Source organism: Pristiophorus japonicus, chromosome 11 (assembly GCF_044704955.1).
Source record: "Pristiophorus japonicus isolate sPriJap1 chromosome 11, sPriJap1.hap1, whole genome shotgun sequence".
Classification (NCBI taxonomy): Eukaryota; Metazoa; Chordata; class Chondrichthyes; family Pristiophoridae; genus Pristiophorus; species Pristiophorus japonicus.
Window position 1 is genome coordinate 151,779,086 of NC_091987.1, and position 23,138 is coordinate 151,802,223.

The 23,138-nt window shown below is 50.2% G+C and overlaps 1 protein-coding gene across 4 annotated transcripts in view; it reads left to right on the forward strand.

The window, feature by feature from the left end:
• phldb2b (pleckstrin homology-like domain, family B, member 2b) overlaps positions 1-23,138 on the forward strand; it is a 457,175-nt gene that overhangs the window by 83,054 nt on the left and 350,983 nt on the right. For all 4 annotated transcript variants that reach the window (XM_070894178.1, XM_070894179.1, XM_070894180.1 and 1 more), the window contains 2 exons: positions 581-1,932; positions 17,163-17,654. In XM_070894178.1, the coding sequence (XP_070750279.1) occupies positions 581-1,932; positions 17,163-17,654 (1,844 nt within the window). The remainder of the gene's footprint in view (positions 1-580; positions 1,933-17,162; positions 17,655-23,138) is intronic.

Genomic DNA, 23,138 nt, shown 5'->3' on the forward strand with positions numbered 1-23,138 from the left:
TGATGGCCCCCTTGGCCATGCCCAGGACCAATCCTACGAGGAAGCCTTCTGACCTGCCTGCTCCCCTCCGCACAGGGTGCCCAAAGATCAGGAGTGTGGGACTGAAGTGCAACCAGAATTTGAGGAGCAGTTCAACAGCTCAACAAACATATGAGAATGCTCACATGTGCTTACATTACAGGCCCCAACACAGATCCCTGCGGGACACCACTAGTCACCTGCTGCCAATTTGAATACCTACCCATTATCCATACACTCACACTCCTGCCGCTCAGCCAATTTTCTAACCAGGTCAATAATTTGCCTTCAGTTGCATCAGCTTCGACTTTAGCTAACACTCTCTTATGAGGGACTTTATGAGGAATGCCTTCTGGAAAGCCATATAAATGACATCCATTATTCCCCTCTCCGCTACTTCAGTCACCTCTTCAAAAATCCCCTTGCGGTGTAGCTCCGCTCTGGGAATGTTACGCCTCTCTGCTCCCCAGATACGCTTGCTGTACATACTGTGTGGCAAGGAGGAGTCCGCTGGGCAAAAGCCAAGAACAATTCCACTCTAATAATTTATTATTTCCAACAGATTTTCCCAACATCCGAGAGTACCCGGCAGCGATGCACAGCCCCACCTCGAGACCGTTTGGACTGGAACCGAGTTACCATGGTTACGCAGACGACAGCGCCTTTCACAACACGGACCACCCGATGGGAACCAGTAGGCACCTCCCGTGTGCCGAGGGGCAGCTCCGGAGCCCGCCGCAGATCTCGCCCACCGAAGGAAGGCAGTCCACCACCTTGGGCTCCCGTGCCGCGTCCGCCACACTCTCCAATCGCAGCACGCCACCGCTGCCATTTTACCCGCAGCTATCGTTCGCCGCGGTGAACCGGCAGGCCAGCGCCGAGTTCCTGCGGCTCTTCGCCACTGCGTCGCCGGTTCAGTCGGCCGGCTCGCCGACTCCCCCGCGGAGCCCCCCGTCGCCGACGGTGTTCCACTTCGACACGCACTGGGGCAGGAGGCAGGAGCAGTGGAACGGCTCGAGGGGCCAGAGCGCGGCCTACGGGACCTCCCCCGCCGCCGAGCGCCTGCCCAGGCTGGGCGCGTGGGATGAGGTGAGGCGACCCGACAGCGCCGGCTGCAGCTCCGCCACCGTCTGCACCGCCACCGTCGGCCGCGGCAAGGAGTCAGCCAGCATGCCGTCCAGTCCCAGGCTGGCACGCAAGCTGCACCTAACCTGTAACCCCAATGACTACAACCCCCCCGGGCGGGAGAAGGCTGCTGCCGCTGGTGAAGGGGCTTTCGAGTCGGTCCCCCGATCTAGGGAAGCTTCCGGCAACTGCCTCCGGCAAATGGGTGCGCACAGCCGCTCGCTCCCAAGGCTGCACAGGTCCGCCGAGAGCCAGCTGGTACCGTTCGTCTCGGTGCAGTCGGCAGACTGCCTCAAGCCGAGGAACAGCGCGGACCAATCCAGGGACTTGGGCCCGCGGTATTTCCCCCTGCCGATGAAAGAATCTTACTACGCACATCCCAGCCCGGGAGTGCCGTCGTATGGGATCACCGCGGGAAACAGGCGCGAGGAGCACCATATCTCAGCGAGCCGGACCACCGCTCACAACATGCTCCGAACATCCCCCCACCCACATGCCAGGGACAGCCCCTTCGCCCTCGATCCCGGGAGAAGGGAGTTCCAGAACGGAGGGGTCGCCGGTGACCTCGAGCAGACCTTCTGGAGCCACAGCGTGCCCAGCAGCCCGCCGCGTTTCCACGGCGATGCCGATGCGGGAAGGCTGGTGGGGGCAGGGCAGCGATCCGCGTCTCCGGCCTTCCGCAAACGCACCAACAGCATCAGCTCGATCGGGGGCAACGAGGGGGATCTAATGGATTATCATCAGCGGCAGAAAGAGGAGCGGATCCGGGAGCAGGAGATGGAGCGTCTGGTGAGTCAAGGGATCTGGTACTATAGGAGGTAACGGTGCTCGCGCTCGGTCTGCTCATGGACCATCCCGACCCCACCGTATTCAGGCCAGGTCTCTCACATCCATCCCCCCGCCCCCGCACCCCCACCCCCCCCACCCCCCCCACTCCCCCACTCCCCCACTCCCCCACTCCCCCACTCCCCCACTCCCCCACTCCCCCCTGTGTCTTCAGGCAGGTCCCACACAACCGCCTACTCCCCACCATTGTACAATCATAGACACTTACAGCAGGGAAGGAGGCCATTTCAGCCCATCGTGTCCACGCTGGCCGACCAAGAGCTATCCAGCCTAATCCCACATTCCAGCTCTTAGTCCGTACCCTGCAGGTTACAGTACTTCCGGTGCACACCCAAGTACTTTTTAAATGTGGTGACGGTTTCTGCCTCTACCACCCTTTCAGGCAGTGAGTTCCAGACCCTCGCCACCCTCTGGGTGAAGAAATTTCCCTCAAATCCCCGCAGCTACTTTAAATCTATGCCCCCTGGTTGTTGACCCCGCTGCTAAGGGGAATAGGTCCTTCCTATCCACTCTATCCAGGCCCCTCATAATTTTATACACCTCAATAAGATCTCCCCTCAGCCTCCTCTGTTCCAAAGAAAACAACCGCAGCCTATCCAATCTTTCCTCCATAGCTAAAATTCTCCAGTCCCGACAACATCCTCATAAATCTCCTGCACCCTCTCCAGTGCAATCACATCTTTCCTGTAATGTAGTGACCAGAACTGCGTGCAGTACTCCAGCTATGGCCTAACTAGTGTTTTATACAGTTCAAGCATAACCTCCCTACTCTTGTATTCTATACCTCGACCAAGAAAGGCAAGTATTCCATATGCCTTCTTAACTACCTTATCTACCTGGCCTGCTACCTTCAGGGATCTGTGGACATAGAGTGGAGGGTTTTATCCACAGATTGACTGAGTGAGAAATCTGGGTAATGGTGGTCGAGGAATTTAACGGAAGTTAAGATCTGTGACCTGCTGGGTAGGAAACGCCACATTCTGTCGCTGTTTTAATTGAGTCAACATCGCTGGCTCCCTCCCTAACAACACTGGGACACCTTCACCACACGGAGTGCAGCGGTTCAAGGCAGCAGCTCACCACCACCTTCTCAAGGGCAATTAGAAATGGGCCTTGCCAGTGACGCCCACAATACTAAAAAATGAATAATAAAAGAATGCAAGATTTAAATTTGCCAAAGTTTGCACATTGGAATCTTAAACAGGCTCCCGTGGCGCCTCCCAGTGTAACAGGTGGCAGTAGTTTCCAATTGGTCTGCTTCTCATCTGCCAGTTATTGAAGGGGATTGACAATATTTCGTTAGTTCACTGGAGATGCTACAAAAATGAATGACATCGTGATCCTTTCAGATAGGGCGCTAGAAATGTGCTGACCCTGAGCCAGCGTTAAAGGTGTGATATCAAGTGTGCGGTAAGGCTAGCGGGGCATTGCGGTGGATGCCCGCTGCTGGCCTTACTGGCCTAGGCTTCAAAAGAGGTGACCAGGGCACCTGCATGGATGTAAATTCAGGACCAAACACACGTTTGAAGCCTCGTTTACCAACTTGGCTTGCCCTGAGGCAGCCGGCATCTCCTGAGGTCTCATGGCTGTCCTTAAAGGGGCTGCTCCGTGCCACAACCACGTGTTTAATCGCAGTAACTATTTGTACTGACTCTCCCTTCTGCGCGCGCACGCATCTCCTGACACATGGGCAGAAGCAAGAGTTGGGACAAATAATCACTGACCCCCCCCCCCCCCGCCCCCTCAGTGCAATTCCTACCGACCCTTTTCTGCGCATGTGTCCAACACCACGCTGCCTCCACTGAGCAGCCGGACGCATCCACCAAGCCTCCCACATTAAGGGGGGGAGGGAGATATATATATTGGCCGGGGGGGGGGGTGGGGGAAAGAAAGAGAGAGAGAGAAAACTCAGAAGATGGATCACGTTCTTCCAACCCCATGATACGTGCAAGCTCGGTGCGTGTGTTAGAAGGAACAGGGTTGGATTGGGTGAAATCCGGAAGTCACAACACTGTCACTATTCACTTCATACACAATAAACCTGTTAACAATCTGTGACTCTCACACAATGCCCCTTCTATGGGGGAGGGGGCAAGTGTAAGGTCTTGTGCTGGGGTAAGGGACTTCAGCTGGCGGAGGGATGACCTTGTGCTGGGGGAAGGGACTTCGGCTGGATCTTGGTGGCTTCTGGGGAGATCTATCCTCTGTGGCTTCTGAAGTCAAAATGGATCTAATTACAAATTGGAAATTCACTCAGAACTTGTGCTGGGCGTCTCCAGTTACACATTCCAGAGGAACTTCAGGGTGTGGCTTATCCTCCAAGGGGACCAATCAGCAATAGTTGTGGAGAGCCAATCTGAGAAACGGCTGCACTTCAGTTAGTACAAATAGATGTATCCGTTTTTCATATGCTGAATATGGCACTGGGACATGCAGGAGTGCTTCACCCGACTCTACTTCAAAACCATGAGCCGGAGCTGGCCATCGTATCCCCCCCCCCTCCCAATCAACCCCCTCCCGATCCCTTGTGTGGGTTGTCGCAGTGTGGATAATGTGTCCCATCGGACCCTGGACCGATCACACACCACATTCCATCATCCCGGGCAACCATTGCCCACATCAAACCGACTGAGGGGAGAGCAAGGGAGAGGGGAGTGTGTGTGAAGGAGCACATACCACTTTAATAAGTCTGCCTTCATGAGGACAATTGTTAAATTCCCAGTATGGAAAAACATGTGCTGTGAATTATGCTATATATTTTAAAAATTAATTCAGTCGCATATTATGGGTGCCATTGGCAAGGTCGGCATTTGTTGCTCATCCCTAATTGCCCCTTGAGAAGGTGGTGGTGAACCGCTGCAGTCCATGTAGTGAAGGTACTACCACAGTGCTGTTGGGGAGGGAGTTCCAGGATTGTGACCCAGTGACGATGAAGGAAGGGCTGATATATTTCCAAGTCAGGATGGTATGTTACTTGGAGGGAAACGTGGAGGAGGTGGTATTCCAATGCGCCTGCTGCCCTTGTCCTTGTGAGTGGTCGAGGTCGCTGGTTTGGAAGATGTCTGAAGTAAGCGGATGTGAGCTGGGGTGCGGCCATGTGGGAAGGGTCTACGGGCCTTAAATTGCCCTCCGCCCCAAATGGGGCAGATAATCCTGATTAAATGGTGATCCTTTCCCCCCCCCCCCCCCCCCAAATCGATGGGGTGCAGAATCGATCAAAATTGCTCTCATTTTTAAAAAAGAATCCTTGGGACAATGCTCTGGGCGGAAATGTGCCGGGAGCGGGCCGACCGCGGATGGTGTCACCAACGCCACGCTGACACTTTAGCCAGGACTCTCCCCTTCAGTTAAAGGGACAGTCCGCTGCGAGCTCTGTAGACACTTTAGTGGCTCCGACTGGGCCACCAGGGAGGGTTTCAGCCGGGCCAGTGGCCTGGCACCAACAGGGGAGTACCGTGCTGCCTGTAGGCGGCCCGGCCGAAACCGCGGCTGCCATTTGTCGGGCCGACATCGGCTGGCGATCAAAACAAAATGCCGCCCGCGACGGTGCCACCCAGCCACAGGCAGCTTCCCGCTGGGAGAAGCTGTCGGCACCAAACGGCAACTGATCCGCTCAACGGGGCAATCTCCCTCAAGGGGCGGTGAGGGGTCGTGGGCCGGGGCGCAGGGGTGGGGTCGAGTGGTGAGGGGTCATGGGCCGGGGCGTGGGGGTGGGGGCCGGGCGGTGAGGGGTCGACGCGTGCCCGGTGGGGCGGGATCCTGAATTTCAGATGTGTCGGCCCATCCGCCTGCCCCCGGTCGGAAGGCCTTCTCGCCCCATCACTGCGTCTTAGAGGCGCGCAATTTCGGTCACTCCCTCTCTGGTGAACAGTATTGGATAGAAACTTGTCTGATAGTGAAATTAGCTTTATTTATTACCTCTTGGAAAATAAGTAATGAATGCGTCCTTACCCAGTCGGCTTCAATACGTCTTGTCTGTAAAAATATAAATAAGCTATTGTTGAAGGGAAGTGCTCTTATCATTATTTTCTCTCTCTCATTTTTTCTCTCTCTCTCTCCTTCCTAGCTTGTCTCAGCCTTTCTCTCCCTCTACGCAGCCTGTCTCTTTCAGCGCCTCTCTCTGAAGCAAGGCGTGCTGGGGATTCTGGGGTGCGAGCGGATTTGGAAAGATCGTTCCGGACACACTGAACTAACTGTTTCCTGATTGGTGCCTGGAAAATCATTATTGTTTGTTTTCCGAATGAACTGTATAACGAGAAATAAAGCACAGGTGATGGAACTGTTCCTCTCTGTGTGTGTTTCTGTCTCACTCAGTTCTCTGACTCTGTCTGACTGTCTGCTCCCTGTCTGTCTCTGACTGATTCTGTCTGTCTGTCTCACTCTGACTGTTCTGTCAGCCATCTCTCTTGCTCAAAATGAAAAAAAATAATAACTGGGAAATAGTTTTTCTGTGAAGATTTACTCACATTCCCAAAAAGGGTTGATATTCTAGTTTGTTCTGACATGATTTGGAAATTTGCAGTTATTAATACTTCGAAGAGAAACTCATTTGTTGCATTTGGAGAGCCGCACTGATTGTGCACAGTGAGCGCGCTCAGACTGGGAATCACAGACTCTAGTCCTGTTCTTAACTCTCTTCAGTGGACATTGTGTTGACTCTGATGGGTCTATTGACTTGAAGTGTTGCTCGTGACCATGGCCTCCAAGTAACGACCTTACTAAAGGTGCGAGAGAACGCAATGTAGAGGTTTTTAAGTATCAATATGTTACTCTGAACAAGTAATGGCTCAAAAAAGGGCAGGATTGGGTACTAAATATTCCTGGATGTAAGGTGTTCAGGAAAGATATGGAAAGAAAGGATTGATGAACGAGACTGTTAGTGCTGGAGAGAGAGGATGCCCTGGAGGGGTCATGGACAGAATCTATATGGTTAGAGTTAAACAATCATCAACATAGGCAGTCCCTCGGAATTGAGGCAGACTTGCTTGCACTCTCAGCATGAGTCCTGAGGTGGCTGAAGAGTCCAATACGAGAGTCACAGTCCCTGTCACAGGTGGGACAGATAGTCGTTGAGTGAAAGGGTGGGTGGGACTGGTTTGCCGTACGCGCTTTCCGCTGCCTGCGCTTGATTTCTGCATGCTCTCGGTGATGAGACTCGAGGTGCTCAGCGCCCTCCCGGATGCACTTCCTCCACTTAGGGCGATCTTGAGCCAGGGACTCCCAGGTGTCAGCGGGGATGTTGGCACTTTATCAGGGAAGTTTTGAGGGTGTCCTTGTAACGTTTCCGCTGCCCACCTTTGGCTCGTTTGCCGTGAAGGAGTTCCGAGTAGAGCGCTTGCTTTGGGAGTTTCGTGTCTGACCTGTGGACAATGTGGCCCACCCAACGGAACTGATCAAGTGTGGTCAGTGCTCCAATACTGGGGATGTTGGCCTGGTCGAGGACAGTAACGTAGGGGGTTTGTAGGATCTTGTGGAGACATCGTTGATGGTATTTTTCCAGCGACTTGAGGTGTCTACTTTACATGGTCCATGTCTCAGCCATACAGGTGGGCGGATATTACTACAGCCCTGTAGACCAATAGTTTGGTGGCAGATTTGAGGGCCTGGTCTTCAAACACTCTTTTCCTCAGGCGGCCGAAGGCTGCACTGGCGCACTGGAGGCGGTGTTGGATCTCGTCGTCGATGCCTGCACTTGTTGATAGGAGGCTCCCGAGATATGAGAAGTGGTCCAAGGTATCCAGGGCCACGTCATGGATCTTGATGACTGGGGGAGGGCAGTGCTGTGCGGTGAGGTCAGTGCTGTGCGGCGAGGACAGGTTGGTGGAGGACCTTTGTCTTACGGATGTTTAGCGTAAGGCCCATGCTTTCATACGCCTCAGTAAATACGTCGACTATGTCCTGGAGTTCAGCCTCTGTGCGTAGGCGCAGGTGTCGTCCGCGTACTGTAGCTCAATGACAGAGGTTGGGGTGGTCTTGGATTCTTGAATTCTCAACCTGACATCTTGCTCTCTCTTTCGTCATCCAGGGAGCTCTGATTTTAATTGCCCTACCTTTTCCCCCTCGTGGGAATGTACCTTGACTGTACCCGGACCATCTCTTTAAAGAAAGGCCATTGTTCAACTAGTTTTGCCTGATAATCTTTGATTCCAATTTACCCGGGCCAGGTCTATTCTCAACTCATTCTACCCCAATCCATTCTAAACTAGCAGCAAGAAACAATAGGGGTGTCATTACACTGCTAGGTGTATTCCATAGGCCACCAACTAGTGGGAAGAATATGGAGGAGCAAATTTGCAGAGAAATTAGAGTGGTGCAAGAACTATAAGAGTAGTGATACTGGGGGACACCAACTATCCTAATATAGACTGAGATAGTAATAGTGTAAAGGGCAGAGAGGGGGAAGAATTTCTGAATTTCAGGATAACGATCTTCATCAGTACGTTTCTGGCCCAACGATGAAGGAGGCATTGCTGGATCTGGTTCTGGGGAATGAGGTAGGTCAAGTGGAGCAAATGTCAGGAGGGGAACATTTCGGGAACAGTGATCATAGTATCATAAGGTTTAGATTAGCTATGGAAAAGGACAGGGGGCAATCTAGAATAAAAATACTTAATTGGAGGAAGGCAAATTTTATTGGATTGAGAATGGATCTGGCCCGGGTAAATTGGAATCACAGATTGGCAGGCAAAACTGTAATTGAACCTTTTTAAGTGGCTTTAAAGAGGAGATGGTTCGGGTACAGTCGAGGTACATTCCCATGAGGGAGAAAGATAGACTAACTAAAGTCAGAGCCCCCTGGATGACGAGGGAGATAGAGTAAGATGTCAGGTTCAGAATACGTGAGAACCAGGCTGAATATAGAAAGTTCATTGGGGAAGTGAAAAAGGAAATAAGAGGGACAAAGAGGGTATGAGAATATATTAGCAGCTAATATAAAAGGGAATGCAAAAGTCTTCTATAGGCATATAAATAGTAAACGGGCAGTAAGAGGAGTGGTGGGGCCGATTAGGGACCATAAAGGAGACCTATGCCTGGAGACAGAGGGTATGGCTGAGGTACTAAATGAGTACTTTGTATCTGTCTTCACTAAGGAAGAAAATGCTGCCATAGACATAGTGAAGGAGGAGATACTGGATGGGATAAAAATTGCTAAAGAGGAGGTACTGGAAAGGCTGGCTGTAATTAAAGTATATAAGTCAGCAGGACCAGATGGGATGCATCCGAGGACGCTGAGGGAAGTGCAGAGGTACTGGCCAGAATATTCCAATCTTCGTTGGATACAGGAGTGGTGCCAGAGGGGCTGGAGAATTGCAAATGTTACGCCCTTGTTCAAAAAAGGGTGAAAAGATAAACCCAGCAACTACAGGCCGGTCTGTTTGACTTTGGTCATGGAAGCAGAGAAGTTGGCGAGGAGATTTGGTGGAGGTGTTCAAAACAAATGGTTTTATTTTGTTATCTGGTTTTTAGTACTTTAAATAAATTCAATTGCCTCCCCTATTTCCCCACTGCTTTTCAGAGACAGGGTGGAGATGCTCCAGTGAGTTACGTGGCCTGTGGAGGCTGAGAAAGTGGCAGACAGGCTGGGGGGCAGCACCCCCGAGTGGCAGACAGGGAGGGATATAGCACCACCTAGTGGCAGGAGGTCAGCAATTGCAGCGTGACAGGCAAATGTTGATTTAGGCTTTTCCCATTATTGTGCTGTTTCACCTAATATAAAACACATTGACTATTTGAATATCAATGAAGTCCAAATAATTCCCACATAGTCCGAGACACCCAATTTTTCACGGCCTGAGGTATGATGGGGGTTAAAGTGGGTGCAAGAGTTCCTGCAGGGGCTGAAAATGGTGTGGGAGCAGGCTCTGCGGGGTTGGTGCTCGAAGGCGAGCAGTCACCGACCTTCCTATGGGACCAGCGAGATTGCTGACCTCACGAGGGGACGGTGCCTGCTTCCCATGCCCGTGTTCCAGTGGCTCCCTGGAAGGAAAGCAGCAGCGGAGGATTATCGGCCCGGCTGGGTATGCTGGCTTGCACTCACCCTCTCCCGATAGGGGTGGTACCTCCCTAATCGCACGCCCCATGATTACAGGGGGTGCCGTCTTCTGCTGGGTGTTGTAAAAGACTTGGGGATTCTTGCGAACCATTTGGAAGATTTTATACTGGAAGAAATGGTGAGTGGAGCAATCCTGGTTCTAGCAGCATCAACAAAGCCCAGTCTGTCAGCACTTGCAACCTCATCAACCTTTCCTGCAGGTCTGGCGTGTCAGCCCAGATTTATGTGCTCAAGCCCCTGGAGTGGGACTTGAACCTTCTGACTCCGAGGCGAGGGTGCTGCCCACTGAGTCACAGCTGATAAACGCTGCAAGTTCCTGCTCCACCTTCACAACCATTCAATCTGGCGTCCCCCTCATCCTGTTTGTCACAGACTTTAGGGATGCCTCAGCCTTAGGTTCACTATAATATGATGTAACCACGGTACGGTAGCATAGTGGTTATGTTACTGGGCTAGTAATCCACAGGCCTGCACCAATGATCTGGGGACTGGAGTTTGAATCCCATCCCGGCAGCTGGGGAATTTAAATTCAGTTAATTAAATAAATCGAGAATAAAAAGCTAGTCTCAATAATGGTGAGTATGAAACGACCGGATTGTCATAAGAATTCATTCATGTTCTTTTTTTGGGAAGGAAATCTTCCACCCTTACCCAGTCTGGCCTATATGTGACTCCAGACCCACAGCATTGTGGTTGACTCTTAACTGCCCTCTGGCAGCGTAGTAGAAGGAGTCACGGGCTGATTAACAGTCTGACTGAACACTCCTTCCATGGCCGTAACCATCTCTATCGCAGCCCATTGGGTGGCTAGTCCTGTACAGTGAGGGGTTTATGGGCATCCACAACCCATACAATGAGAGGAGGCCCACACCCCCACCACACACACACCCCACCTCCCCCACCCCACACCATGTTAGGTTCGCAATCGCAGTAATTACCTCCTTGTAAGCCGCGATCGTGTTCTGTGTTAAACTCCGCACGACTCCTCTCCATGCTGTTTTGGAACAAAACATTTTATACAGAATTATGGACAAAAATGTGCACATTTTACATAGATTTCTATGTAACTTTTAGGGCTGATGACCAAGGGCAGTGTGGCTCTTTGTCGGCCGGCGTGAACACAATAAGCTGAAATAGCCTCCTGTGCTGTAAATTTCTATGTTTCTAAGAGGCAGCAACTGTGGCACAGCCTGGTATGGACAGGGCCCTCTCGGGGGGCGGGGGTGACTTGCTGAACAGAGGCCTCGAAGGCAAAGTTGTTGCTCACATAAAACGTATGCCTAAAACTGCCGGAGATCAAGTTTACAACTCGGATGAGCGGAAGCTCGCAATCATTGCGATCCTATATTTGCACATCCCCTGACATCGGATCCCAGGACAGCTCAGTTTGGATAGTGTTACACTTGCCCAGTTGTTCCAGAGTTGTTTGTGCTGAACGTAACGAGCTTAACTGCATTGTCGATTTAAAGTGGAGAGTGACTGAGGCGATGTTGGGTCAGGGTATCAGCTTGAAGCACCCACTAGGTTGTCGGAGGGTGGCTTAAAAACCGATGCATTCTCAAGCGGTTAATTTATCTTGCTTAAGAAAAGATTGAAAATCTGGGTGAGAAGGAAAGCGGTGAGGCATACCTGCTGATCAGTATTTTAATTAACTCGAGAGGGGAGACCATCAACATGAGGTTTAATCCACTGGAAGGCCCCTTATCGGCGTGTGAGGTGAGTCCCTGACAGCATGTTGTGAAGCGACAGATGTGATGTTTAAACTGAGGCCAGTGACTTAGATCTTTGTTTCTGCCGGGTCCCTGGTGCCGGTTTTTCACTAACCGAAAACGGGTGTGATTGGTGATTGTGTTGGTGTTAAGTGAAATCAGAGGCTGGGGCTGGATAATCGCCCTGGTCCATTTAATGGCACTGTTTGAGAATACTCGTACCTCCACTTTTCATAGAATCGTAGAGAAATTATGATTCGGCCCATCGTGTCCATGCCGATTTAAAAAAAAACAATAGTTTGGTGAATTTTCCCAGTGTTTGCCAGTACTTCTCTTCCCTCCTCTCCTCTGGGGGATTTCTGATTGGGGTACGGGTATGTCTCCTTGGGTGCTGCTCACCCCTGAACCCTCTCCAGAAGAGGCAGGTTTAGGGTGTTCAAACACCCTTTGACCCCCAGGTTTCAGTGCTTCGACAGAAGGTGCCTCGGATCAGTTGTGGAACACCGGGACGAAGCATTGTGTTCCAGGGTGGGTCAGGTTTGCAGTTCGGCCGGTGAAAAACCATCCATTTACCTTCGAGCTTCTACATGTTCACCGGGTTAATGCCGTGGATCGTAACAAGGTGGTTGTTCGACACGACTGTTCATTCTTTCCATTTGCCTTTGTGGAATTGTGAGATTAATGGCAGTAAGATTGGGCCCAATATTACCTCCCATTAATCTCACAATTCGTTACACTTTTCCTGCAGCCATCAGCTCGAATATAATTTGCCCTGTAACTTGCTGGAAGGGTGAGCTGGTAACGCAAGAGGCCTGTTGACCTCCAACCTTATGGGTGTTGAGACATTGCCATCACAAAAGCTTTATCGTCGGCAGAACTGTCGCTCTTAAAATGAAATAAGAATTCAGTTAATGTGATTATTCTGCTGTGCAGCTTTGTATAATGTGGTCAGCTTTTCTCTTGCATTGAGTGCTCCTATTCTGTGAGCACTGGAAAGAAAGACTTGCCTTTTATATAGTGCTTTTCATGACCACCACCGGACGTCTCAAAGTGCTTTCCAGCCAATGAAGTACTTTTGGAGTGTAGTCACTGTTGTAATGTGGGAAACGCGGCAGCCAATTTGTGCACAGCAAGCTCCCACAAACAGCAATGTGATAATGACCAGATAATCTGTTTTTGTTATGTTGATTGAAGGATAAATACTGGCCCCAGGACACCAGGGATAACTCCCCTGCTCTTCAAAATAGTGCCATCAGATTTTATATGTCCACTCGAGCGAGCAGATGGGGCCTCGGTTTAACTTCTCAGCACTGCACTGGGGGTGTCAGCCTAGATTTTCCGTGCTGCAGTGGGACTTGAAACCACAACCTTCTGACTCCGAGGCGAGAGTGTTGCCCACTGAGCCACCACTGGCACTAAGCTAAGTGACGAACACAGCCAGGCTATTAGGAGAGGTAAGGAAACACTTCTTCACACACATGGTGTAGAACTGAGGAACACTCTGCCACAAAAAGCAATGGATGCTCAATTAATAACTTTAAATCTGAGCTTGATAGAGTTTTGCTAGCCAGGGGTATTAAGGGACATGAAGCCAAGGCGGGTAGATGGAGTTAGGATTCAGAATTCAGATTAGCCGTGATCTAATTGAATGGCGGAACAGGCTCGAGGGGCTGAATGCCTCCTCCGGTTCCTATGTTCCTCTGATTCTTTTACCAATGATCTTAAATCTGTGTCCCTCTGATTACGGACCCTCCTGCCAATGGAAACCGTTTCTCCTTCTTTAATCTATCAAAACCCTTCATGAATTTGAACATCTCTATCAAATTTCCTCTTAGTTTTCTCTGCTGTAAGGAGAACAATCCCAGTTTCTCCAGTCTATCCACATAACTCAAGTCCCTCATTCCTGGTACCATTCTGGCAAATCTCCTCCACACCCTTTCTAGAGCTTTTACATCCTTCCTGGAGTGTGGTGCCCAGAATAGATAAAGAACAGAAAAAATTTGGCCCCTCGAGCCTGCCCCGCCATGCAATAAGACCATGGCTGATCTGATCTTGGCCTCAACACCACTTCCCTGCCCGCTCCCCATAACCCTTTGCTCCCTTATTGTTCAAAAATCTGTCTATCTCCACCTTTAAATATATTCAATGACCCAGCCTCCACAGCTCTCTGGGGCAGAGAATTCCAAAGATTCATGCCCTCTGAGTGAAGAAATTCCTCCTCAGCTCTGTTCTAAATGGGCAACCCCTTATTCTGAAACTATGCCCCCTAGTTCTAGATTCTTCCATAAGGGGAAACATCCTCTCCGCATCTACCCTGTCCAGCCCCCTCAGAATCTTGTATGTTTTAATAAGATAAAACTCCAATGAGTATCGGCCCAACTTGCTCAATCTTTCTTCATAAGACAACAACCTCATCTCAGTAATCAGCCTCGTGAACCTTCTCTGAATCGGACACAATACTCCAGCTGAGATGTAATCTGTGATTTATAAAGGTTTTGCATAACTTCCTTGCTTCTATACTCCTATGCTTCTATTTATGAAGGCCAGGATCCCATGAGACACCAGAGCAGTTCACCCTCATTTGCTTGGATCTGGGGAGGTCCTGAGCAAGGCAGAAACTCCACAAGCGTGTAGACTCTTCAGTCAGTTGCAATTAAGGGACCACCAAGCCTGCCAAAGCTGAGACGCTGACACTAGGCAGCACAGTGCTGGGCAGCACAGTGCAGAGCAACTGTGGCCAGGAATACAGCCTCACCTCAAAAACCAATGTTGGGTATGGAAACGGAAGACACAGTGATCCTCCCTGATTATCCTCCCCTTTCTTTCAGCTTTTGGGAGACAGTGTATGAGTAATTTGAAACATAAGATGTGATGAGTGTAGCATTGAGTGTCAGCTGTGGCTCAATGGGCAGCACACTCCTCCGTGTCAGAAGGTTGTGGGTTCAAGTCCCACTCCAGGGACTTGAGCACATAAATCTAGGCTGACAGTCCAGTGTAGCACTGAGGGTGTGCTACACTGTTGGTAGGTCAGTACTGAGGGAATGCTGCACTGACAGAGGGTGCCGTCTTTCGGATGAGACGTTAAACTGAGCCCCCGTCTGCCCCCTCAGGTGGATGTAAAAGATCCCATGGCACTATTTTGAAGAGCAGCAGGGGAGTTATCCCTGGTGTCCTTGCTAATATTTATCAATCAACATAACAACAGATGATTTGGTCATTATCACATTGCTGTAGGTGGGAGCTTGCTGTGCACAGATTGACTGCTATGTTTCCCACATTACAACAGTGACTACACTCCAAAACCCACATTTTGCGATCTCAGATCTCGCATTCTCAGATTGCAAGTTGTGGGTTTAGGCGCATGTGCAGTGCATGCCTGAATCCAGAACTTGTGGGGCCGCTACGGGCATGGGTACACCTCGTACGCACCTGTCGGGGCCGTGAATTCAGGGTCAATAAGTACTTCATTGGCTGTAAAGCACCTAGGGATGTCCCTGAGGTCGATAAAGGACGCGTTATAAATATCAGTCTTTATTTCCCTGTTTGGGAGAACAAGTGACTTTGGAACCTATGGATCCAAAGCTCCCCAGCACTGGGGCTCTCCTCACCAGGTGTCTGGCTCTGTTGTAAACTCATTTATAGAGATCGATTAGTCAATAACTCCAGTATCGGTGTATCATGTGACTACCAGCATGCTTGAAGGCCGACTAGATGGGCCTCGGTCTTTTTGTCTAGCTTTCTCATCTTATTTTACGAGCATCATCATCATAGGCAGTACCTTGGATTCGAGGAAGACTTGCTTCCACTCTTAACACGAGACCTTGGGTGGCTGAACAGTCCAATACGAGAACCACAGTCCCTGTCACAGGTGGGACAGACAGTGGTTGGAGGAAAGGGTGGGTGGGACAGGTTTGCCACACGCTCTTTCCGCTGCCTGCGTTTGATTCTGCATGCTCTCGGCAATGAGACTCGAGGTGCTCAGCGCGGTCGGAGGCTTCCTGCGGGCGAACGCGTCCAACTGAAAATGATTTTTATGAAATACCTGATGGTCCCGGAGGACGGTAGGATTGCATTCCGAGGCTGAGTTACGCAGTCCAGAATATGGGAACATGTCTTCCAGGATCGTTTGTGTATCCTGGGATCACATGGGCCTGGGCCACCAATTATTGTAGTATTCTCATTCATGGTAATGGACGCTCTGAACTCTGAATTCCATTGCTGTCAATGAGAATACCCCTAAAACCAAATAAAACACAGACACAAATAAAGCACTTCACTTTTTTTAAGTAATAGAAATAGCATTAAATTAAATGTTTGAGAAAAATAAATTTTTTTGAGATTAAAAAAAAAAAAAATGTTTTCATTGTGTTAAGAATAAACTTACCTTCATAGACAGGGTTTTTAATATAAATTTTTTTAATTTTTCTATGTTTTAATACTCCTACACTGGTAAAGGTAGAATATACGCCTGCTCTTACCAGGCGTAAGAGTTTGAAGGCCATTCGCTGGGCAGGAGTTGGACAAATAGCCCAAATCTCCACCCGCGAAGGCCCTTCTCCCGCGGATGCGTGCGATCTGTCAAAAGACATTTTGACAGATCGCAAATGCCGGTTCTCGGCGCATCTGCATCGCTCTCCAAGAACCGGAATTTGCGAGGCATCTTCGGGTACGTGCGTACAATTTACGGGCCATTAAATGTGGGACTAGAGTGAAGTGAAGCTTCAGATGGCAGGTATCTGAAGGACATTAGTGAACTACTTGGGTTTTTACAACTATCCTGCATGGTAACTCTTCCTCAAATTGCCAGATTTATTGACTTCAGTTTCATAGTTTGCCATGGTGAGATTTGAACTCACGACCCTTGGCTTGCGAGTCCAATAACGTAGCCATAGATCTTTGTCAGATAAGGGTAGCCAGGTGGGTTAATGGGGTTGAGGTGCAGCCATGAACTCATTGAATGGAAGAGCAAGCTGCAGGACCGAATGGCTGCCTGCTGCTCCTATGGTCATCACCACTATGTGAGCGTATCTGTTCTTCATCATCATCATAGGCAGTCCCTCGGAATCAAGGAAGACTTGCTTCCACTCTTAACACGAGACCTTAGGTGGCTGAACAGTCCAATACGAGAACCACAGTCTCTGTCACAGGTGGGACAGACAGTCTTTGAGGGAAGGGGAGGGTGGGACTGGTTTGCTGCACGCTCCTTTCGCTGCCTGCGCTTGATATCTGCATGCTCTCGGCGATGAGACTCGAGGTGCTCAGCGGCCTCCCGGATGCTCTTCCTCCACTTAGGGCGATCTTTGGCTAGGGGCTCCCAGGTGTCAGTGGGGATGTTGCACTTTATCAGGGAGGCTTTGAGGGTGTCCTATTGCTTGAAACCCCTTAATAACTATCACGCTCTCAATCCGCAGGAACGTCAGCGTTTGGAGACCATTCTGAACCTTTGCTCAGAATACAACAAGACGGACAACGGCACAGCGGGAGCCGCGGTGAGCAGCATTGAGAAGATTGGCGAGGAGCTGCACAAACTGGCACTGTCCCAGAGCAGGGGCTGCTCGCCGGAGCCCAGCGAGCCCAGCGGCAATGGAACCGAGGCGAGGGCTTTCGCCAGGACCTCGCACAGTTCTCCATCCCTGTTTGACTTCAGTCCGTCGGACAGAAGGTCCGCGAGACATTGCGGTGCCGCGGAGGCGGACGGCTGTGCGGAGTTGAACCATGCGCATGTTGGCAGGTCTCTGCAGCTCTTGTCCTCCAGCTCCCCCGAACACTCTCCGAAACATCCAGCTGATTCCGTGCCGTCGTATTCTCCCAAACCGGCTCACCGGTGGGACGATTCTGCTGGGAGGTTCAGTCCATTTGGCGACCTGCTGGACAGAGGGACCTCTGATGATGTGTGCAACCCGGTGAGTTTTCAATCCTGCACATTTCCTGCACATGAGGGCGCTCGACAAGGTGGATGCAGAGAGGATGTTTCCACTGATAGGGGAGACTCGAACTAGAGGGCATAATCTTAGAATAAGGGGTCGCCCATTTAAAACTGAGATGAGGAGGAATTTCTTCTGAGGGTTGTAAATCTGTGGAATTCTCTGCCCCAGAGAGCTGTGGAGACTGGGTCGTTGAATAAATTTAAGACAGAGATACAGTTTCTTAACCGATAAAGGGTTATGGGGAACGAGCAGGGAAGTGGAGCCGAGCCCATGATTGAACCAGCCGTGATCGTATTGAATGGCGGAGCAGGCTCGAGGGGCCGTATAACCCACTCCTGCTCCTATTTCTTATGTTCTTATGTTCATAGCACCAGATTCGCATGGGGGGTTTGAGTGGCCAGTGCCTGTGGCTGTCGCAGCCACGGTCCACAGCGTGGATCGGGGGAGTCATCTCGGTCTCTGTGGGTGGGGGTGAAATTAGTCTTCAGTGGTCTGGCTGATAATGACTCGGCAGCCCGGTTACACCCTGCCAATATCGACTTAATTGGGAAAAGAGCTATAACACAGGTGGCCCATTGGCCATCACCAGATTTATACCAAGTTCTGAAGAAGGGTCACCGACCTGAGATGTTAACTCAAGTCGCTGGAGAAATACCACCAACGATGTCTCCAAGATTCTACAAATCCCCTGGGAGGACAGATGCACTAACATTAGCGTCCTCCACCAGGCCAACATCCCCAACATTGAAGTACTGACCACACTTGATCAGCTCCGCTGGGCAGGCCACATTGCCAGACACGAGTCTCCCAAAGCAAGTGCTCTACTTCTGAACTCCTTCACAGCAAGCGAGCCACAGGTGGGCAGAGGAAAAGTTACAGGGTCATCCTCAAAGCCTCCCTGATAAAGTGCAACATCCCCACTGACGCCGGGGAGTCCCTGGCCAAAGACTGCCCTAAGTGGAGGAAGTGCATCCGGGAGGGCGCTGAGCACCTCGAGTCTCATCGCCGAGAGCATGCAGAAATCAAGCGCAGGCAGCGGAAAGAGCATGCGGCAAACCAGTCCCAACCTCCCTTACCCTCAACGACTATCTGTCCCACCTGTGACAGGGACTGTGGTTCTCGTATTGCACTGTTCAGCCACCTAAGGACTCACTTCAGGAGTGGAAGCAAGTCTTCCTCGATTCTGAGGGACTGCCTATGACGATGATCGACTTAAGTGAGAAAGGAGCGGTAATATGTGCCATCGCCAGATTTCTCCGGAGTTCTGACGAAGGGTCATCGACCTGAAACGTTAACTCTGTTTCTCTCCACAGATGCTGCCCAACCCGCTGAGATTTCCAGCGTTTTCTGTTTTGATGCCAGATTTACACTGCTGGCCAAGCCCAGTTTCATCCCCATTGTTTTTAAAACAACATTTTAACCACTGTTCACTGTGTTTAGAGAAGCTGTGTGTTTTAAGCGGTATCAGTTTACTTGGCTCAGTCTCCAAGGCTCCATATTGTGCTCCGCTATTTAGTGATAGCTGCCACTTCACATGTAGCTGGCCCGCTGAACATTTCCCCTAACTGGGTGTTAAGTGACAGCTGAGTGTCAAATAGACTGATTGGGCCCCTGCTGCACCACTAGCTGTTCTGGATTGGAATGGTGTGAATTGGCAGCACCCTTCTAATCCCATTGAACCATAGACATTGACCACACAAGGAGGCCAGTCGGCCTGTCGTATACGTGGTGGCTCTTGGATGGAGCAATCCAAGACGCTCACCCCACAGACCTATAAACTACCTTCTTTAAAAGCTACAACATGGCCGGACTCACTAGTCCCAGTGTCGCAACATCCAAGCAGTGAAAGCAAGTTCAGCTGCAGTTGTGTGCGTGACAACGCATTGTATATCAGTGGGATTAGAAGTGTGGTCTGACCAGCACTGGACATGGGGCTCAGGGTGGGTCTGACCAGAACTGGCCACGGAGCACAGGGTGGGTCTAACCAGAGCTGCACACAGTGCTCAAGGTGGGTCTGACCATACGAACATGATCAGCCATGATTGTATTAAATGGCGGAGTAGGCTCGAGGGGCCATATGGCATACTCTTTCTCCTATTTCTTACATTCTTATCAGAAATAGGAGCAGGAGTCGGCCATTTGGCCCCTCGAGCCTGCTCCGCCATTCAATAAGATCATGGCTGATCTGATCATGGACTCAGCTCCACTTCCCTGCCCGCTCCCCATAACCCTTTACTCCCTTGTCATTCAAAAATCTGTCTATCTCCACCTTAAATTTATTCAATAACCCAGCCTCCACAGCTCTCAGGGGCAGAGAATTCCACAGATTTACAACCCTCTGAGAGAAGAAATTCCTCCTCATCTCAGTTTCAAATGGGCGACCCCTTATACTAAGACTATGTCTCCTAGTTTTAGTTTCCTCTCTGCATCCACCTTGTCGAGGCCCCTCATTACCTTATAAGTTTCAATAAGATCACCTCATTCTTCTGAACTCCAATGAGTATAGGCTCAACCTACTCAAACTTTCCTCATAAATCAACCCCCTCATCTCCGGAATCAACCTAGTGAGCCTTCATGAACAGCCTCCAATGCAAGTATATCCTTCCTTAAATACGGAGACCAAAACTGTACACAGTATTCTAGATGGACACAGTGCTCAAGGTGGGTCTGACCAGAACTGGTCACAGTGCTCAGGGTGGGTCTGAGTAGAGCGATGTACACTTTAGTTGTTATTACCTCCACTCACTTGTCGTTCAGTAGCCTTTGGCCTTGTCATTTGCTGTTCTGCATCGATTGAACCTGTTGAACATTGAGTTTACTAAGACTGCTGGGTCTCTTTCAATCGGGACAAAGGTCAAATACAGTGCAATTTATATTTACATTATATGTAGTCGGTGATTTCACTTTCTTTTGCTTGTCTTCCTGCCCGGAGTCCCCCAGGGATCTATCCTTGGCCCCAATCTGTTCCTCCTCTTGCTCCCTGCAACCTGTCCATGGATTTCGGTTGAGAGTGGAGCTCTGGGTCACAGTGAGGTCAAGCTTCTCAATCTAATCACCAGCCTCTTGATGTCAGACAAGCGAGCCTCTTGTGGATTGGAGTCCAAGAGGTTTCCAGTAGCAGTTTGAGCATCCAGTCAGCTAGTCCCACTCCCCTTGGGACTTGTGTGTCTCGAGGCTCCATCACCAGTGGCCTCTCAGTTTCCCACGTGCTCTGTTGCACTTGCATCAAGCAGTCCTGCAGCCGTAGGTAATGGACTTGGTGCCACATCTTCCAGGGTGTTTTACAGCAACTCAACTATTGAGCACGCTCAGTGGCAATCTTACACTTAGCGGATCCTGAGGCATAAATCTCCAAGCTGAGGAAGGCAACGAGCTGGTCTTCCAGCCAGCAAGCTCCCAGTGCTCCCTCTGCCATCGTCACCTGGAATATTGTGTGCAGGTTTGGTCCCCTTACGGAAGAAAGGATATACTTGCCATAGAGGGAGTGCAGCGAAAGTTCACCAGACTGATTCCTGGGATGGGGGGATTGTCGTATGGGGAGAGATTGGGTCGACTAGGCCTGCATTCACTAGAGTTTAGAAGAATGAGAGGAGATCTCATTGAAACGTATAAAATTCTGACAGGGTTGGATAGACTGGATGCGGGGAGGATGTTTCCCCTGGCTGGGAAGACTAGAACAAGGGGTCACAGTCTCAGGATACAGGGTAGGAAATTTAGGACCGAGATGGAGAAATTTTTTCACTTGGAGGGAGGTGAAACTGTGGAATTCTCTACCAGAGAAGGCTGTGGAGGCCAAGTCACTGAATGTATTTAAGAGGGAGATGGATAGATTTCTAGACACAAAAGGCAATGGGGAAAAAGCAGGAATATGGTGTAGAGAGAGAGAGAGAGAGGATCAGCCATGATCATATTGAATGGCGGTGCAGACTCAAAGGGCCGAATGGCCTACGACTGCTCCGATTTTCTATGTTTCTATGTCACATGCTCCTTGCCACCCTCACACTGCCATTCACCTGCTGCGCCCTCTGTTAGCTTGCTGCCTATATCCGGGCTGCTATTGCGGGGGAAGCTTTGAGGGGCTGCTTGCTTCAGTGGTTGCCATGTTTGCCTGCAAAACCCCTAAAGTACTCCATTAGCCGTGAAGCGCATTGGGGCGGGTCCTGAGGACATGAGAAGCTCTGTGTAAATGCAAGTCTTTCCTTGCTGCCTGAAACGTGACAGGTAAAAGATATGTGCAGAGACTAGAGAAGCTGGCGATGTTCTCCTCAGAGCAGAGAGGGTCAACAACAACATCCACCTGTATTTATATAACGCCTTTAACTTAGTGAAACGTCCCAAGGCGCTACACAGGAGTATTATGCATAAAAAAATTTGACACTGAGCCGTATAAGTAGAAATTAGGGCAGGTGACCAAAAGCTTGGTCACAGCTAGGTTTTAAGGAGGAAAGAGAGGCGGAGAGCTTTAGAGAGGGAGTTCCAGAGCTTTGGGCCTAGGCAACAGAAAGCACGGCCACCGATGGTTGAGCGATTATAATCAGGGATGCTCAGAAGGGCTGAATTAGAGAAGTGCAGACATCTCGGAGGGGGGGTGGGGGAGGAGGGGTTGTGGGGCTGGAGGAGATTAGAGATAGGGAAGGGCGAGGCCATGGAGGGATTTGAAAATAAGGATGAGAATTTTGAAATCGAGGTGTTGCTTAACTGGGAGCCAATATAGGCCAGCGAGCACAGGGATGATGGGTAATCGGGACTTGGTGCGAGTTAGGACATGGGGCAGCGAGCACAGGGGGAGATGGGTGAACGGGACTCGGTGCGAGTTAGGACACGGGGCAGCCGAGTTTTGGATCACCTCTAGTTTACGCAGGGTAGGGTAGAACAACTACAGCAACTTGCACTTAAGAGGAGATTTAATCGGGTTGTTTAAAATGATGAGGGGTTTTAATACAGTCGATAGAGAGAAACTGTTTCCAGTGGCAGGTCACAGGTTTAAGATAATTGGTAGAAAAGCTAGAGGAGAGATGAGAATTTAACGCAGCAAGGTGCTGTGATCGGGAGCGCACTGCCTGAAGGTGTGGTGGAACCAGATTCAATAATAACTTTCATAAGGGAATTGGATGTGTACTTAAAAAGGAAAGATTTACATGGCTATAAGGAAAGAGCAGGGACGTGGGACTAATTGGATCATTCTTTCAGGAAGCTGACACAGGCACGATGGGCCGAATGGCCTCCTTCTGTGCTGTATCATACTATGCCTCTATCTATCCCCTTGAGCATCCCTGATTATAATCACTTAACCATCGGTGGCCGTGCCTTCAGCTGCCAAGGCCTTAAGCTCAGAAATTCCTTCCCTCAACCTCTCTGCCTCTCTACCTCTCTTTCCTCTTTTTAGATGCTCCTTAAAACCTCCCTCTTTGTCCCAGCTTTTGATCACCTGCCCTAATGTGGCTCGATGTCAGTTTTGTT